The sequence below is a fragment of the Marmota flaviventris genome, chromosome Y (genome assembly GCF_047511675.1).
Source record: "Marmota flaviventris isolate mMarFla1 chromosome Y, mMarFla1.hap1, whole genome shotgun sequence".
Taxonomy (NCBI): domain Eukaryota; kingdom Metazoa; phylum Chordata; class Mammalia; order Rodentia; family Sciuridae; genus Marmota; species Marmota flaviventris.
In genome coordinates this window covers 17887139-17905207 of record NC_092519.1, presented here as the reverse complement: position 1 = coordinate 17905207, position 18069 = coordinate 17887139, and the positions used below count along the sequence as shown (strand labels likewise).

Below are 18069 nucleotides of genomic sequence, written 5' to 3'. Positions count from 1 at the left end.
TGGGGCTCCGTCTGCAAAAACAAAATGTTTCATTATGGAAATGCTGAGTCTTTAACATGAGCTAATTGTGCTTTGCTTGCACTCCACTGAGAGAATTTAATCTCTTAAAAAGCCTGTGTCTGTCTCGGGGTTGGGCTCCCAGCCCGGGCCACAGTGGCCTGAAAGTGCAGCCTGTCACAGCTCGGACGAACGCCAATAAACACAAATAAATAGACCTCGGTGGGGGCTTTTAAAGTAAACCCCATGCCCAGAGGCAGGCGCAGTACCCACTGCGGGGTCCTTGAAGACTTGTACCTGATGATTGACACATTTGGGTCCTTGGGGGATGGAATCCAATTCAAAAGATCCCCTCCCCCCACATTAATTGAATTTTCATTCTGGAGATGAGAACTTTAGACACGCATTTCAAAATGCCCACAACATCTAATGGAAATTGTAATTTTTGAGCTGAAGAAAAACAAAACATCTCATTGTGATAAAGGGGACACGGATGAGTCTTTGGAATTGGCCACCAGCCTGAAGTCCCCTTGGTTTCTTTCATTTCTGTTTCCATCTCAGGCTGATTTGCCTCATGGCTCCAAAATGGCTGCAACAGCTCCAACATTCCCTGGCCTCATAAGGAAAAATCGTGAGATCTTCCAAAGACCGTACCCCTCCATTGTCCCCAAGTGTGCAACCAACCTGGAAAAAAAAATCACTGGGCAGAGGGTGAGGGCTCTGCAGGAGGGGAAGGGGCAGAAGAAAATACCTGGGAGAACGGGCTGTGGCTGCGCCATCAACTCAGGTGAGCTGTAAGACTTCCTGTTTCAACCGACAAATGTCGGCTTTCTTCTTGTGACTCCGAACCAGGGTCAGGTGGCAGGGCAATTAGGGGACAATAAAAAGATAAACCCTCTCTCCTCTGGTGCAGGTGTGCAGGGCCAGATTTGTAAACAGATTTGTAACCTCCTGAGATACGCAGCATGCGGAGGCCCTGCGGCCCTGTGGCCCTGTGAGAGTGTCACCCAGCTGGCCACGGTGCGGCAGGCCGCAGATGACAGGTGTTCCCACACAGGCAGGAGGGGGCCCAGACACAGCCTGCGGCTAGACCATGACACGGGCCTGGACTGGCCAGAGGGGAGGTAGTGACTCAGGGTGGACAGCCGGTGACTCAGGGGTCTGTCACGCAGGGTAGTGGAATGTCACACCGCAGAGGCAAAGGCGAGGAACGTTAAGCTCACCTAGAGCACAACATGGTCTTAGTGGGGACAGGGGACACCTCTGGCCTGGGATCAGGGCCTCCAGGGACCGGGGAACAGGGTGGGGGTGGCATTTCCTGCCCATCCCCCCCCCAGTGATTGACAGTCCCCACCCCCAGCTCTCCTCGCCCCTAGGCGCCTGCTCCCGGAAGCTGCCGGAGCTGAGGCCCCTTTCAGGGAAATCCTTGCCGGTGCGCAGCTGGAGCAACCGTACGCCGGGTCCCGCCGCCCCTCCCCCACCCCGGGACTTCCCTCCGCCACGAGTCGGAGCTGCCCGGGGAGGCCGCGGGGGGACCAAGGGCTGCCCCTCTCCAGGGACGGACGGAGCGCGGAGTGCTCCCTGGGGGCGCGTGTGGAGCCCCGCGGAGCAGTTTGCAGACAGGAGGGGCTTAGCGGGGGCGGCGACCCCCTCGGAGCGCTCGGGACTCGCCCCGCGGGGTCCCCTCCAGGGTTTGCCGCGGTCCCGGGGCCAGGGCGCGGGGTGGGAGGTGGCCGGGGCGGGCGCGGGGCGGGGACAGGGCGGCGCCCCTCCTCCGGCCCCGCCTGGGCCCGGGATCTCTGCGCCGCCGCCCGGGCGCCCCACTCGCCGGACTGTCCCCTGCGGCTCCGCGCGCACCATGGCGCGTCGGGCCGCCCTGGCCGGGCTGCTGCTGCTCCTCCTGCTGGGCGCCGAGCTGGAGGCGCAGGGTGAGTGACCGCCACCGGGCCCGGGGGCGCGGGGGGCGCACGGCATCGCGGGGGGCGCAGCGCGCGGCGAGGCCTCGGTCCGCGCCCGGAGCCCTGGCGGGCGGCCAGCGGGTGGCCCACGCCTCCAGGAGGAGGCCCGCGTCTCCAGCTGTGTCCCCGGGGCCAGCTCGGATCGCTTCCAGGCGCGAAATGTCAGCGTGTCTTTTCGGGCGTCTCCAACTTTTTCAAAGTTTGCAGGAGGCCCCCGGGGGACAGCCGGCGACCGTCCCCCTCCGCTTCCCGGCCCGGGCGACCGGATTACGGTCCGCAGCCCGGTGCCCGCTGTCCCCCGGCCACTTGGGTCGCCACCTCTCGCCCACGCGCACGGGGGGCCTCGGGGACCTGGGCCTTTGTGTGCGAGCCGCGTCCCCAGCCACGCCCTGCGCCCGGGCCTAAATTTGGAATCGGCTCCGGAGCTCGGGCCTGGGAGGAGGGGCAGGGCGAGGTGGGCAGAAAAAGTCCTTGGCGAGCGCTGGCCGCGGGTCACGCCTGGTGGAGAAGCGACGCGGGGACACGGAGGCGCCCTTACCAGATGGTCAGGGGCTTGTCACTCGGGACAGGCAGGAAAAGGAGCCAGAGAAGCAGAATCCCCGGGACCCCTGGCCCTTTCTCTCCCCCATCCCTGCCCCAACTTCTTTGCAAAACGGAAAGGCTTCAGGGCGCGGGTGGTGTGAGTCACTGTCACCACACGCAGGGCACCGCTGGGTCCCTGAGTGCGCGCGCCCGCTGCCCGTATCTGGGCGCCGGTTCTGTTCAGGAATGAGAAGCGCGCAGCAGCCGGGATGGGGCCTTCAAATTTCTCTGCCGAGCGCCCCCAGCCTGCAGCTCAGCCTAGACCTGAGGGGGACACCAGGCCCTCGGTTTTTAGGGACAATTTGAACCCGCTTTTGGAATGCACCGCGGCCAAGCAGGAGCGCAGCCTGCCTCCTGGTGGGGAAAACGAATTTACAGCTCGCCGGTCCTACCCCTCCCTAACTTGTCCCTGACCTGCTGTTGCTGCAGAATTGGCGGGCGATTGCACCTTTTTGGAGGGTTACGGTGGAGAGGGGGCGGCCTCGTCATGTCTGAGTCCCAAATAAGACGTTTCAGTGTATCGGCTTGGAAGTGCCTCAGTAGTGCTCACGGGCCCTACCAACCCCAAGGCTGTGGTTGTGGATGATTTCCGTGATGGGGTGGCCGCAGGGTGGGGCAGGGGACTGCGCTCTTCCTCTGAGGGGCCGCCTCCTCTTCCCGCTTCTGATCCCCTCTTTCCCATCAGATCCTCTTGGGACCAGATGGGGACCAGATTGTTCCCGAGAGTCAGCCTCGGGCTTGGTTTCCACGGGGGGTTTGCAAAAAATCTTGGCTCCAGACGGGTCCTAAGTCTTGCTGCTGGGAACTCTGGCTCCATGTTCCCAGTTTGGGGACCCGAGGAGTCGTGGGCTCCCAGGTAGCACAGTGCCCTGGTGGGTCCCTGAGACCTGGACATTCCCCAGACACGTGGGTGGCGCCCAGGAACTGGAATGGACGCCCAAAGAGTGGCTTTGATTTCCACGGTGACGGTGACAGAGCCTTCCACAGAGGACAGGGGATTTTGGAGAAGTGGGAAGACACAGACCCAGGGCTTGGCGTCTCCAGGGGCAGCGTCTAGTGGAGGAGGAATTGTCCCCTGGAGACCTGAGGCAGGGGACCCCTGCACGCTGAGGGTCCATCGGGGGCATCTGCAGCCAGGAGGGCACGAAGTCCCTGCAGGGTGGGCTCTGGCTCCCAGGTGGCACCGTAGCGGGGACCTTGGGTCCTGGTGCATCTCCTTGAGCTCAGCAGTGCCTTAGATCTGAGGTGGCCGGCTGTGGACCTGCCAATCAACGAAGCGTCCGTCTGTACCTGGAAGCAGTCGGCCACCCAGAGATCTGAGACCCACATGACACTCGAGCCAGGTCTTGGCCGTTCTTATGGGTCTGTCCCTGAGCTCTGGTGAGTGGACAGAGGCTGCTCGCTCGGCCGGGCGCCGTGGCCCACGCCTGTCCTCCCAGCGGCTCGGGAGGCCGAGGCAGGAGGATGGCGAGTTCAAAGCCAGCCTCCGCCAAAGCGAGGCCCTGAGCCACTCAGGGAGACCCTGTCCCTAAATAAAATGCAAAACAGGGCTGGGGACGTGCAGAGCTAACTGGACTCCTGTCCAATGGGGGGCACTGTCCAGTGAGGGGCACTCAGGGAGGTCACCTGGGTCCTTCTGGGCCCTCCGTGTCCCCTGGCGCCAGGACATGGGGACCCTGCGCTCCCCACATTTGCAGACCCTTCTGACGCGGGGTAGCCAGAGGCGCCCGGAGCCTCTCAGGGGGACGCTGGATTCTTTAACCCAGAAGCCGCCAGCCTCTGGCCGGGCTGGGGACCCTCTCCCCTGATTTCCACCAGGTTTTTAAACCTATTTTCACGTTTGGCAAAAGAAAGACCCCAAATCCAGACAGACGGACATTTCACCCCCTGGAATCCGTCTGTCCGTCAGGGTGACCTAAGGGTCTATTTCATTTCATTTCATTATTTTTTTTGTACTGGGGACCGGTCAGTATTGAGCCACACCCTGGCTCCTTTATTTTTATCATTTTTAGATTTTTTTTAAAATTATTTTTTTAATTTATTTTATTAATTTTGGGGGGTACTGGCTGTTAAATTCGGGGGTGCTTAGCCACTGAGCCCCATCCCCAGCCCTTTTTATATTTTATTTAGACACAGGTTCTCCCTGAGTTGCTCAGGGCCTCTTTGAGTTGCTGAGGCTGGCCTCCAACTTGCGATCCTCCTGCCTCAGCCTCCCGAGCCACCGGGATGACAGGCATGGGCCACCGCGCCTGGCTCAAGCAGTTTATCACATGGTCATCGTCACCTTGTAAGAGCGTGGTGGCAGGCGGAGCGTTGTTGCTGGTGGAGGTGGCCTTCAGGGTGGCAGAGTGTCCCCACCGCAGGGACAGCTGTACGCCCTGGCCTTCTTGTGTGTGTGCCCTTGTCCTGGAGGAAGGACAGTGACCAAGGACGGTGACGGCATCGGGGTGATAACGGCACCGTCTGCACATGGCCACTTCTCTCTGGGGGCTTCCTGCTGGTGCTGGGCCGTTGGCTTGGGCGGGTGCCAGCCTCGCTGGTGAGGCTGGGCCTCTACCCCCCTCTACAAATTCCTGTTTCCTGTTTTCCTTCCCCTGAGCCACACCAGTGAGTGCCCTGGAAACCGCAGCTGGCCGCCCCCGGCTCCCGGGCGTCACTTCTCCAGGGGACACCGTCGTCGCTGGGGTCCCTCTGTGCGCTGAGAAGCGCCCCAAGATGGCAGGTCCTGCCGGCCCCTGGAGGAGGGCACGGGAGCCACGGATGGTTCTAGAGCCCGAGGGACGTGGTATCTTCTCGGTCCCTCTGCACCGAGCTAGCTCCCACAGACAGACGTGACGGACAGCCAGGGCCCCCGCCCGGTGTCCGGCTTCCAGCCAGAGGTGTCTGCGGGACGATGGCTGTGACCCCCAGACAGCCCCGAGGTCAGAGCCGCAGCCTGGGTTCATCTCTGTGTCCAGCAAGATAAGGAGCTGGAGATAAGCGGGGAGTGGAAATGGTGGGGAAGAACTAGACTGGGAGTGTGATCACAGAGGGAACTTCCCTAGATCCACATCTGGGCATTCTGCTTTTTCTCCACCCCCCAGTGTCCAGGACCCTGTCCCCAGATTCCTCACTGGGTTGAGCTTTGGTAGGGAATTGCGCAGGGATCAGGTCTGTGTGGATGCACCAAGTGCTCCGTGTCCAAAGCACCGGGATTTAGTCTCCTTGGCCTGCATCCCCTCCTTCATGCCTATCTTTTAGGATATGGCCTTTTGCCAGAGCTCAGGACTGGAAGCAGCCCGTTCCACTCCTGCCGGCTCCTTCTTCCACATCAGATTGTTAGCAGACTGTTGAAGTAATCCCCTCAATTGTTCGGCACCGTCCCCAACCCTAGCATCTGTCCAGGACTTGGAGGAGCCCTTCAGATAGTTCATACCTTGCACACTTTGGGCAGGTCCAGGCACCTCCTTAGAGACTGAAGGCTTTTTAAAAGCCCCTCACCAGAGCACCCCAGAGGCCCTGAGAGGCCAGGTTCCAGCTGTCAATCAAGTTTGTCCACCATCCAGCCGTCAATCATCCATGTGCATCCATCTGTCCACCCACCGGTCCATCCACCCATCCACCCCTTGATCCTTTGCCGGGTTATCCCAGCGGCTCAGGAGGCTGAGGCAGGAGGACGGAGAGTGGGAGGCCAGCCTCAGCCATTTAGCAAGACTCCACCCAACTCAGCGAGACCCTGGCTCTAAATAAAAAGTCAAAATGCCCTGGGGATGTGGCTCCGCGGAGAAGCGCCCCGGGATTCCGTCCCCAGGAAAGAAAAAGGACAGTTCCCTTTTGTGGTGACCCGCGGTGCAGAGTCCCGAGGAAGGGCCAGGTCGTCTGTGCGTCTGTCACCTCCGCCTGGGTCCCTCCCGCACCCTCAAGTGGGCTGTCACTGTCACGGAGAATCCCCACACGGTCTCTGGGCCACCGGGTCCCCTGATTTCCTGGAGACCCAGGCTGCTCAGGAAGGGACTGTCCCCCCCCCCCGCAACTGTGGGGGACAATGCCTCAGAGTGACAGAGGACAGGGGCCTCCGCGGGGTAACACTGTCGCTAAGCGCCGGGCCTGGAAGGCGGTTCCCTGAGGTGATCTGCAAAAGGCACCGTATACAGGCGGCGCCTAAGCTCGGCGTAGGTCGACCCAGCCGGTTTGCAAGTCCAGGGGCCCTTGGCCTCTGCGGGGCTGCCCTCCGGTGCGCCTTCGGGCTGCATTTGCACCTGCGGGCCTCACCCCTGCGGCCTGCGGGAGGCAGCTCGGCGGGAGGCCGGGAGGGAGGCCGCGAGGGAGGCCCGTGCGCGCCTCGGCTTGTTTTCCGAGCTTCCTGGCCGCGGAGCCGAGGAAGGGCGGGGCTCGGGCCGCCGTTGGGACGCGCCCTGGTGACTCATCGGCCGGTCCCCTGCACATCTGGAGGCTGGTTGCGCGGGCGGAGGGCGGGGCGGAGGCAGCCTCTCTGCAAACTGAGGGAGGATCCGAGCGGCCGGCTTCCCCGGGGCATCTGGGGGCCCCCCCGGACTGGCCACCTGCCCTTTCTCGCTAATGTCCCTGGGGGGGTGTTTGGGCAGCAGATCTGGGTATGGGTCACCTGGGTTTTGTGCGCACCGAGGAGGACCAGAAGGGAGGACAGGGCTCTGTGTCTTGGAAGGAGAGGAAGTTGGTGGCTTTTTCTGGAAGGTCTGAGTGTCACTTTGTGCCCCCTCCCCCTCCGCCTGGTGTAAGATGACATGATCTAGGTGACCCAGCCATCTGCGCCCTCACGATCATGGCCGCGTCCTGCCAAGCAGCTCAGAAATGGGGACAACCTAGGGTGAGCCCCGGGAGAAATATGTCCTGTAGGCAGGTGGGAATAGTATGCAGCCACAAAAAAGGCAGGCTCCTCCTGTCCTTGGTGACAGCGTGGTGGCCCGGAGGGGACGATGTGTGTGCCCTGAAACAAGCCAGGCTCAGAAAGACGAGGGGAACCTGTTCTGACTCTCACAAGAAACAGGAAGTGCCCAGGTGGTTTCTGGGGGTTCGGGGAGCCGGACACGAGGATTAGCTGCAGAGTTGGTTTGGACCTCGGGGAGGCCGGTGGCAATAATGTGTCCCATCCCGGGACACCTGGAGGGGATTCCAGGTGTCCAAATGTCCTCTTCCAGGTCTGGGAGCTCTGCAGCCTCTGAGGAAAACGGGGGTGTCCAGACCTCTGCCCCTGAGTGGACCTCTGCCCCTGGCCCCACCCACTGTCCACAAACTGGACCCCTGAGCCCCGTCCCCAGCCCTGTTTTGCATTTTATTTAGGGACAGGGTCTCCCTGAGCTGCACAGGGCCTCCCTTTGGCTGAGGCTGGCTTTGACCTCGCCATCCTCCTGCCTCGGCCTCCGGAGAGCCGCTGGGATGGCAGGCGTGGGCCACGGCGTCCGGCGTAATTTCCCCGATTTCTAACCTGGGTCTTCTCCCTTTTCCTCTCAGATTTGGATCTGTCCGACGCCCTCGGTGAGTAGTGCCTGATTTTTTATTTTTATTTTCTTTAACTTTGCACACAGTGTGTCCCTTAAGGCCTTGACGGTGTGAGCCCCTCGGGAAGGGGACAGTGCACAGAGGTCCAGCAGGGTCCACCGTGGTGGCCGCTGGGGTCATTCAGTGGAGATGGTGACCTGGAAGCCGGGCAGCCTGGGGCTTGGGGAAGGGACTGGTCCACCCTGCGGCGGGATCCTGCCTGTCCTCTGCCCCAGCCTCGGCTCCCAGGTCCGCTCTGCCCACATCCTGTCCCTCTCTGCACCTGAGACCCCGGCGCCGGGGAAAGGTGTCCAGCTGCCCCTTCTGTCTTGAGCTCTGCTCGGCTCTGGATCCACAGGGTTGTCACAGTAAAGACCCCAAAAGCAGAGGCTGGACCCGGGTTCCCGGCTGAGCCCCCTCCAGGGCTCCAGGGAGGCTCCTCCTGCCTGTCCAGCTCCTGGGCTCCAGGTGGCCCTGGGCTGGTGGCCCCTCACTGCAGTCTCTGCCTCCGTCTCCACGGGGCTCCTCCTCTGGGTCTGTGTCCCCTTCTCTTGGGAGGACACGGCCATGGCATGAGGGACCCCTGACCCAGGAGGAGCCCATCTCAGGAATGAGTCCCTCTGCAGACACCTTCTAGAAGTCGCTCAGTCCCACGCTAAATGGCTTAGAGCCTGGCTGAGTGGCTGAGGCTGGCCTCCAACTTGCCATCCTCCTGCCTCAGCCTCCCGAGCTGCAGGGATCCAGGGTGGGAGCCACCGCGCCCGGCCCAGCCTGGGTTCCTAACGGAGGCCGCTTGGGTGCAGGTCCCTGGGGAGGAAGCGAGGTTCCCGAGGAGTAAATGGGCACCGGTCCCTCCCCCGCCTTCTCCTCTGATCTCGGGCCGTCCACTCTCGGTCTTGCTGCTCAGCTTCCTCTTCTTGTGGTTTCCGGGGGGGGGGGGGGCATCTGTCTCTCAGGAGGAAGGGGACAACCCGGCGGGACCGTGCTGTGCAGCCAACCGAGTTCCACGTGTGCACGGAGTGGACACGGAGCGGGCCTCCCTGCCTCCGCCTAGTACCTCTAGTTATTTTTGTTTGTTTGCTTCTCAGGAGGCGATGACCAGAAACCAACGAAGGCTCCCAAAAAGCCCAGCGATGACGGTAAGGAGACAAAGTCCTCGCTGTGCAACATAGAAAGAGGAAACGCTGGCTTCCTGGACCCTAACTAACAGCAGGACAGAGCTCCCGAAGCCACCAAAGGACATGAGTCACTCGTGGGGCCTGTGTCCTGGGTGGTGACATTTTTTTTTTTTTGGTACCAGGGACTGAACCCAGGGACACTCGACCCCTGAGCCCCGTCCCCAGCCCTATTTTGCATTTTATTTAGGGACAGGGTCTCCCTGAGCTGCTTAGGGCCTCGCTTTGGCGGAGGCTGGCTTTGAACCCGCGATCCTCCTGCCTCAGCCTCCCGAGCCGCTGCGGTGACCACCATGGGCCATTTCAATTCCATGTCCACGCCCAACTTTGGGACCCGTGGCCTCTGCCCGTCTGTTCCTTGACGGGCATCATTGGGCCCCAGAGTGTGGTTGGAGTCTTAGCGGATGAGATGGCTGCTGCCCGCTCCTGGCTGGCCTCGCTGCGGAGGCCGCTCTGCCTTAGCTGCTTGCTTGCTTCTGAAGGTGGCGCGGCGGGGAGCCCTCGCGCACTGAGCAGCTGCTGCTCGCCCTCAGCTGACCTAAGCTTGGCCGCGCACGAAGCCCCGGGGCCCGTGACAAAGATCGTCCCGAAGCCCTGGCAAGGTGGGCACCGCGGTGGGGCCTTGCTGGAGGGGCGGGTCTCAACTCTGCAAAGGGAGGCACTCGAGACCCTCAGGAGGGTTGAGGTTTCTCTGCTGGGGGGTCTCCCTCCTGCGCCCCCTCGGTCCTGAGGTCCGGCTCCGTGCTCCTGGAGGCCGCCGTCTACAAGAAGGACGGCCTCGCGCGTCCTGAGGTCCTGCAAATAGACGCGGTTAAGGCGGGGTGAGGCTCTTGGACCCTGAGAAAGGTCCATGCCTCCAAGCGGGGAATGTGGTCAGGGCTGCACAGAAAAACCACTGGACAGCTCCCTGCAGCTCAGGATGCGCACTGCGCAAAACGCAGTCGCAACTTTGTTGCAAATGACCCCCGCGAAGTTGCAACTTTGTCGCAAATGCACACCGTGAGTCAGTTGCAACTTTGTCGCCCAGCGACACGGAGGAACACCCCGGGTGTTTCCCCAGAGGGGCTGAAAGGTAAAGGGGAGCTACCCGAGGGTCCCCAGTGTCCCCTGCTGCGCGCGCTCGAGGCTCAGCTTTGCTAATAACCCGCTGCTTCTGCCCCCCACCCCCCCCGGGTGACCTTCGTCTGTGCCAGCATCGCGCCCCGAGAACTTTGGAATTAACCCCCTGTCCCCGTTTCTAGGGAACGGCTTTAACCTCGAGGACGCTCTCGGTGGTGGTGGACACGGTGAGTGACCTGCTGCGGCCAGTGTCGTTGAGGTGCCCACTCGTGCATTTGCAGAAAGGATCGGGGGTCGTCAGGAACCCAACTCGTGTTATTTGATCCCTGCCGCCGTGAGCAGTGTGGCAGTTGGTGCTGGTGTCCGAGGTCCAGTCCCTGGTGGCCGACTCCCTGGCTCTGGCCCAAGGGGAGGCAGAACAAGATGGCGGCAGGGCCTGGAGGAGGAGAGCAGCTCAGGACAGGGCACCAGGGAGCAGAGAGAGCTCTGCTCACCAGGGACAGGACAGAGACCCCAAAGGCACAGCCCAGGGACCCCCTCCTCCAGCCACACCCCACCTGCTGCAGTCCCCACCCAGTGAGTCCATCCAAGTGGATTAATCCACTATGAGTCTACACCTCTCACAACCCACTCATTCCACCTCTGAACCTTCCTGCGTGGCCTCCCACGTGACCATTTGGCCTCTGTTGAAAGCACTCAGTGAGTAGCATCGTCACCAGGGGGTGGACAGCAACTGGCAGGTGGCCGTGGGATGAGTGTCCCCTCCGGGGCGAGGGCTAGCTGTGCTGTCCAGCTGCTGGGTGACCTGGGGGAGCCGAGGAAGGTCCCCTCCCTTCATTTCTCGCTGCTCTAACTCTGTTACAGATGCCCCAGCGTCGCCCAATGAGCCCAAGCCCAGGCCCAACCAGCCCGGCTCCTCTGGTAAGTCCCCCCTGTCCCTCGGCTGGACTTGGGGTCATGGGGCGTGGCTGGACTGGGGGTTGTGGGGACCGTCCTTTCCCCCAAAGGCCGCTTTGGGCTGGGATCTGCAGTGTTCAGCCCTTTTCCTATTTCCTTTGGAGACGGGGCCGTGCTGACGGGCTGAGGCTGGCCTCCAACTGGCCGTCCTCCTGCCTCCGCACCGGGACGGCCCCCTCCACCCCGAGGACCCGCTGACTCTTCCCCTCTCTCCCCAGGTGGCTTTTCTGACAGTGACCTCCTAGACGGGACTTCGGGAGGTGACGGTGAGCTGTCCTTTCTCCCCCCACCCCCTGCGGCCACCGGCCCTGCAGAGTCACAGAAGGGAGCGTCCCCCGAGCTTCTCGGCGAGGTCACTCTCGAATGCATGGCTCTGTCCCTGGGGGGCTCTGTCCTGGGCTGGACCCCTGGGAGCCAGCTGAGGGCCACCTGTGTTGACGGAAGGCTCCCTGCTGAGGGGTCCTGGGTCCATCACCTCCTGCTGGGACGCAGACAGAAAAGGATAGACCCAGGTCCACTCAGAGGCCCCTGAAAGGCCACACTCGAGACCCCCCTGCAGACTCGTCCCCCGTCTCCGAGCCCCCACATGCATGGGGACCGAGCCGTTGACACAGGGGACCTCCGGGGGACCTTCCAGGTGCAGCGGACACAGGAGCAGGCTGCCCTCGGTCAACACTCCTGCTCTTCTTTTGCAGGACACGGCGGTGGCTCTGACGGTGGCAGTCACAGGAACGAGGGACAAGACAGTATGTACCTTGAACGGCCGCCCTCTCCCTTCCCCTCTCCTCTGGGGACAAGGGACGCCGGGGACACGGTGCTTTAAGTCGTAGTATTTGCACGATCGCCCTGAAGACCTCGGCAGAGTCCCCGTCCCTCCGTGTCAATCACGGGCCACAGCTCGGCCGGCCGCACGGCTGCGTGGCCACTTTGCAATTTTAGGAAATAAGTGACAAATTTTTTTGGTGGGTTTGGTACCCGAGATTGACCTCAGGGTCCCTCGACCCCTGAGCCCTGTCCCCAGCCCTATTTTGCATTTTATTTAGAGACAGGGTCTCCCTGAGCTGCTCAGGGCCTCCCTTTGGCGGAGGCTGGCTTTGACCTCGCGATCCTCCTGCCTCAGCCTCCTGAGCTTCCTGGGCCCATCTTCTATGCCGTGTGGAGATGGGTCTCTCGGGCGGCTGTCCTGGGATTCCATTGCCATCCGCGTGTCCCTCTCCGTCTCGGTGACGTCTGTTTCTTCCTCTGTGCAGCTAACTCCCAGGGTGTGGTCCCCGGCATCGTGGGGGCCGTGGTGGTGGCCGTGGCCGGGGCCATCTCCAGCTTCATCGCCTACCAGAAAAAGAAGCTGTGCTTCAAAGAAAACGGTAGGTGCCCTCCTGGCCGCGCACCGGGCCTCCTCGCAAAAGCACACGCAGCGCTCTTGCCGGCTCACAGCGCGGGTGCGAGGCTGGGGCTCCCTGGCTCTGCGATCAGGCCCTGCTGCCCCGACATGCACATGTGTACAGGTTGCTAACTGCTCCAGCGCTGGCGGGTTCTGGGCACACGCGGGCTGCAGGTGCCCCGGGCTGTGTGGGGACTCCTCTGTGGGGACGCCATCCCGGGGAAATATGGATGGCAATTGAGCCCAAGGCTGGGCCGCCATCTTGCTTTCTGCACCCAGAGGAATCCGACCCCCCAAATGGGGAGTCGCTCCCGCCCAATTTGGTGAAACCAACTAACCAGTGAGGCTCTTGGATGGGGTGCAAAATTGGATGGAGAATCGGGACACGGGGTGCCTTGGGGACCCGCGTCTTGGGGACTCCATGGTCCGTCAGGGGGGTTGGGACCTGGTGCTTAAAAGTCCCTCAATGAGGCCCAGGATTTGCTCCAAGTCAGGAATCTGGGCAGACAAATGCCCACGTTCAAGGAGATGCCACCAAGGATCTAGGATTCCAGGGAAAAGCGTAATGCATGACTCAGATAGCGTGGTTTTAGGGACAGAGGTAGAGAAATGACCTGGGGTGGCCGGGCAGGGTTGGGGCAAACCGAGTTCCCCACGGAAGGGAGGAGGGGACGCTCTTTGTGCAATCACCTGTTTGCTCTGGACATTTTGCTGTCCGCGGATCGAACCCCGGGGCTCCTCTTGGGCCAGTGGGGTACGAGCAGGTGTCTCTGTCCCCCGTGGGGACGGATCAGTCACTGACCCTGCATCAGGAGACACATTGACCCCAAAGCTTCTCCCTGTGGCGTCTTGAGCTCCCCCAGGGTGACGCGGGTGACCAGGGGCGTTCTGAGAGTAGATGTCCCCAGATGCGAATCTGCATTTCTAGGAGCTTCAGCGGGCCACCTGCCTGACGCTTGCAGGGTCTGTCTCTGCTGCTTGTCCCCTGGTACCGGGTCAGCTTCGAGGTCCGCGTGGGGGGCGCACAACCACGCGGAGCCTAATCCATGCTCAGGGAGGCGCTTTGGGCTGGGCCTGTGTCCCTGATGGACAGACAGCTGGACGCTGTGCGGAGCAGGGCTGCGCTCACCCTCCTGCCTCCTGCCTGGTCCTCTAACGCCACCTGGCTGCGGCTCTGTCCACCCGGCTCCTGCCCCCTGCTGACCTCTTAAAAGTCTCCTTTTTTTTTTTTTTTATCATTATTACTTTTTCTTTCTTTTTGGTCCCCCCCATTTCAGATGCCTCCAAGACCTAGGGAGGAGCAGAGCACCCTGTCCAGTCCAGAGCGTCCCGAGGACCCTTGTGCCGCTCCTAGGACGCAGCCTGGCCTAGCGGGCCGCCTCCCCCTCTGTGCGCCCGGGTCCCCTCCCCAGCTAGCGCGCCTCTCTCCTCCCCGCGGGGTCCCCTCCGCAGATTTCTGTACCCTAAATTCTCCATTTCTGGGCCTTCTCGATGGCCACACGGCACGCACCCAGTGCGCGGGGAGGGACGGGAAGGGATGGTGTCCCTTTGGAACGCCACAGAGAGAACGGGGCGCGCGGCGTCGCCCTGCTTCCGAGGGTCCTCTGCAGTGGGTCAGCAGGGCGAGGATCCCTCCGCGCTCTTCTGTGCAGGGACAGCCCTGGGGCGGGGGTCCCTTTGCTCCTGGGGACCTCGCCACTCAGCGCCACTGTCAGCGCAGGGGACTTCTCGGCCCAGGATTCCTTCCGCACTGGGTCTGCAGACACGGCTCTCCAGAGTCCTGTCCTGCATTATCCAAAAAGGGCGCCGCAGGTGGTGGATCGACCGACTGTGGTTCTGGTCACCGCCCCAGGGTGGCCACCTGGATGGCGCTTTTGCTCTTTGGAAGGACATATGTGTCCAAAGCATCCTGGGTTCGGATCCCCTGAAGCCAGCCCGCGCAGGCGCGCAGGCGCGCAGGCTCAAGTCCCCCAACGCCGATTCTCAGTACCGCGGAGTGACCGGCCGCTGGTACTCGGTGGCACGCTGACCTGGGCTCCGAGGCTTTCGCAGTTTGCAGTTGTTCAAGGGCCAACCCGCTGTGTCCCCTGTCTGCAGCGCAAGCACCCTCTCTGGTCACCACCTGCGCACCTCCCTCAAGTGCGCGCCTTGCGTATACCTTCGGCTCGCTCGCTCTCCTCTTTGTCTCAAGCACGTTGGCTTCTTAACTGTGGGTGTCACTTAGAGGCTGGGTGGGGGTGCAGTTTGCAGATCTTAGGGTCCCTTTAGGGGGTGCATCTTTCTGTCGCCGTGATTACAACCCGCACCACACACCTTTCGGCACGACGGTATTTGAACCACGGAGGGCACATGCATTCAGGTTCTGTGATCAGGGGACAGGGAGGGCTCGGGTGGGGTGACCTGAGGGGGGGGGGGTGAGCCCCCTCCGTGTGGCGTGTAAACGTGTCCTTTGGTGACGGTGCAGAGAACGAATAAACGCATTTTATCCGTGACCCTCGTGTGGACTTGGAGATCTGTTGGCTTTTAGATGCGCGTTGGAAGAGAAGGGTCAGGGGTAGGGGGTGACATGGGCGCACGGGTGAGTTTGAAATTCCACGGATCGAGCCCCGTCCCCAGCCCCTTACAGCTTAGGTTAGCTCTAAGCTAAGTTGCTGAGGCTGGCCTCCAATCGACCATCCTCCTGCCTCAGTCTCCCGAGCTGCTGGGATAACAGGCCACGGTGTCTGGCACCAGGGCTGGTTTTGGTGGTTTGCATTCTGGGGCAGGTGGGTATTGGGGCAGGGGGGCAGCTTTTAGCCCAAGGACGGCCCTCAGGGTACTAGCAGGGACGAAAAGTCCCCCTTCTGCAGGCTGCGAGAGTTCCAAGCCCAGCGGTCCCTTCTGAGCCTTGAAGTGGGGGTTCCGTGCTCACCGCTCGTTCCTGGAGGGTCTTAGGACTGAGAAATGAAGCCGGGGGTGCAGCAGACCCTGGCGTCCAACCTGTCCACCCCCCCCCCCCCAGGGTGTGATTTGTGCATCTTGAGCAGTGCGTTCCCTGCTCCACTGAGCTGTGCGTGTTTTGTTTGATCTTTGCAGCCGGACAAGGAGAAGTGGACTTGGAGAACCGAGCGGGCACCAACGCAGAGCCACCAGGTAAGGATGGGCAGGTAGGGGGGACGGCTTCCCGGTGTCCCTGAGTCCTGGACACCTGTGTGGCTGCTCCCGCCCACACCCTCGGGTTTCAGATTTGCAGGGCTGGGTGCGTTCCTCCAGGTCGGGTGGCTGGGCGGTCAGTCAGTATGTCACCTCCCCAGGGGTTCAGGTGCCCAGTGAGAATTGTGCTCTAAGCACCTCTTCGATTAAGTCACCTTAAAAGAAAAAAAAAAAAAAGTCTAAGAAGGAGAATTTGGCTGGGTGTGGCACGGGGGTGCACCCCTGTAATCCTCTTGGGAGGCTGAGGCAGGAGGACGGCAAGTTGGAGGCCAGTCTCAGTAACTGAAGTGCTAAGCAACTCAGCGAGACCCAGTCTCAAAATAAAAAAAGAATAAAAAGGGCTGGGGACAGGGCTTTAGTGGTCAAGCATCCCTGGTGTCCCTTTCCTGGGGGTCCCATCCGTCACCCGTTGGGCTCACAGAGTGACTATGCGTGTTAGATTGAGGTGCCCGGGCCTCCTGGGTCCTCTAGGAAGCGTGTCCCCGCGTGCGTCCGGCACTGGGGAGTGACGCCCTGTCCCCTGTCCGTCCAGTGCAGCGCACGCTTTTGGAGAAGTAGAGGCCGGTGGGCGGGAAAAGCCCAGTCCCAGGTCCGTCGCGGAGTGACACCTGCCCAGTGACACTTTGCAAGACCAGCTGGCGAGCGCAGAGGCCACCGCGCGTTCGGGGAGCCGCCGCCCCATCTCCACTGATGGACTCCATGACCCAGACCTGAGGTGACCAGCACGCCAGGTGACCAGCGGGACGAACCCGCGGGGACTTGTGTCACCTCGACCCCTGGGGCTCCCGGGGATGGGAAAGGCCCACCAGGACCCAGTCCCTGTGGTCCGACACCGGCCCCGTCAGATGCCTGGACGCGCAAGCCCTGGGCCGATGCCCAGCTACCTGGACCCAGGCGACGCCCGACGCCTCCCGAGTGGAGGTGACCCCAGGGTCCTCGCGTCCCTCCGATGCCTTAGGATATCCGGCTGTTTTGTTTTGTTTTGGGTTTTGGGGGTTTTTTTTCCAACTAATAAAACAAAATTGGAAACCAAGCGCTTTCTGCGCCCTGGTTTGCCGCGGTGGGTTGGGGGGGGGGGGGCGCGTGGGAAGGGGCGTGGGCGGGGCCTCCTCTTCCACCTGGGCGCGGATGCTCCCCTGCACCCAGATGCTCCAGGCAGCCAGACAGTTCCCTACACGCGCATGCTCCGGCAGATACTCCCAAGACGCCAGATACTCCCCTGCACCCAGATGCTCCCAGCAACCAGGTACTGCCCTGCGCTCACTCCCAGCCAGATACTCCCCTGCAGCCAGATACTCCCCTGCAGCCGGATACTCCCAGGCAGCCAGATACTTCCCTGTAGCCAGATACTCCCCTGCACCCGCATCCTGCCAGGCAGACAGATACTCCCCAGCACCCAGCTACTTCTCTGAATGTAGGTCGGCCCTGGCATCCAGGTGCTCCCCTGCATACAGATGCTCCTCTGAACAGAGGCACTGCCCTTCGTCCAGATGCTCCTTGTGCACCCAGATACTCCTCTGCTCCCAGGTGCTCCCCCCATCCAGACCCTCCTTCGCACTGGGATCCTTTCCTGTCCAGATACTCCCTGGCCCCCAGATGTCCCCCCGTGCGGCGTGTGTCCAGTGGGTGGAACGTGGGTGTTTCTTGCTCACCATTTCTGGAGCCTGTACCAGGGGTTGGGCCCTGTGGACGTGGGGTCTGGTTGAACACGGGGGAGCAGCTCCTCCCGTGGTGGCCGGGAGTGTCCTCCTGGGGGATCCGCGGTCACTGGAACGGGTCCCTTCCCTGCGGTGACAGCCGACTTTTCCCCACTGCGTGGGGGGCAGCAGCTCCTCACCTTGGGCCGCTGCCCACACCCAGGCCCCCAGGGACGGGCTCCAGTGGAGTCCAGCTGCAGCCGGTCAGCCTCGGATTCCGACTTCTCCCGCCAGAACACGAGTCTGTCCACTCGGGGTGGCCAGTGGCCCGGGGTGGCCAGCGGCCCAGGGGAGTGAAGGAGAGCCCTGGTTGGCCGGCCAGAGAAGGCAGCCCCGTGGGGAGGGCCTGCCTGTCCCCCCGGCAGGGCCTCAGCAGCCGCTGTGTGCCGGGCAGCTCCCCGCCGCAGCCCTGGTGGCCGGTCCGACACCCGTGTGGACAGCGTGCTGTCCCCTGATGTGGGGGAAAGCAGGGGGGGCCGTCCTCCTGGGTCCTAGGCCTTTGCTCAGGAACCGCCTGCATTTGGGGGTGCGCACGGCCGGTCCCCACGGGTAAGGGCTCTGCCCCTCCCCCATGG

At 62.2% G+C, this 18069-nt stretch overlaps 1 protein-coding gene across 5 annotated transcripts; it reads left to right on the top strand.

The window, feature by feature from the left end:
- The first annotated feature begins 1806 nt into the window (after positions 1-1806).
- Positions 1807-16830, top strand: LOC114106908 (CD99 antigen). Of its 5 annotated transcripts, none has more exons than XM_027954101.2 (10): positions 1807-1925; positions 8007-8030; positions 9122-9172; positions 10450-10494; positions 11132-11188; positions 11443-11490; positions 11920-11970; positions 12475-12588; positions 15681-15737; positions 16330-16830. In XM_027954101.2, exons 1-10 carry the CDS (start codon positions 1856-1858, stop codon positions 16353-16355), a joined length of 543 nt encoding a protein of 180 aa, XP_027809902.2. In that variant the 5' UTR covers positions 1807-1855; the 3' UTR covers positions 16356-16830. The 5 variants fall into 5 exon arrangements, 3 of the variants coding, with proteins under 3 accessions (XP_027809902.2, XP_027809904.2, XP_027809903.2); XM_027954102.3 differs by lacking the exon at positions 1807-1925 and adding an exon at positions 4832-5458; XM_027954103.2 differs by lacking the exons at positions 15681-15737; positions 16330-16830 and adding an exon at positions 13883-15097.
- Positions 16831-18069: the final 1239 nt, after the last annotated feature.

Coding starts and splice junctions, on each gene's coding strand:
- LOC114106908 (XM_027954101.2), top strand. CDS start 1,856: ATGGCGCGTCGGGCCGCCCTGGCCGGGCTGCTGCTGCTCCTCCTGCTG. Junction 10,495..11,131: donor TCTCGGTGGTGGTGGACACG/GTGAGTGACCTG, acceptor ACTCTGTTACAG/ATGCCCCAGCGTCGCCCAAT. Junction 11,189..11,442: donor CAACCAGCCCGGCTCCTCTG/GTAAGTCCCCCC, acceptor CTCTCTCCCCAG/GTGGCTTTTCTGACAGTGAC.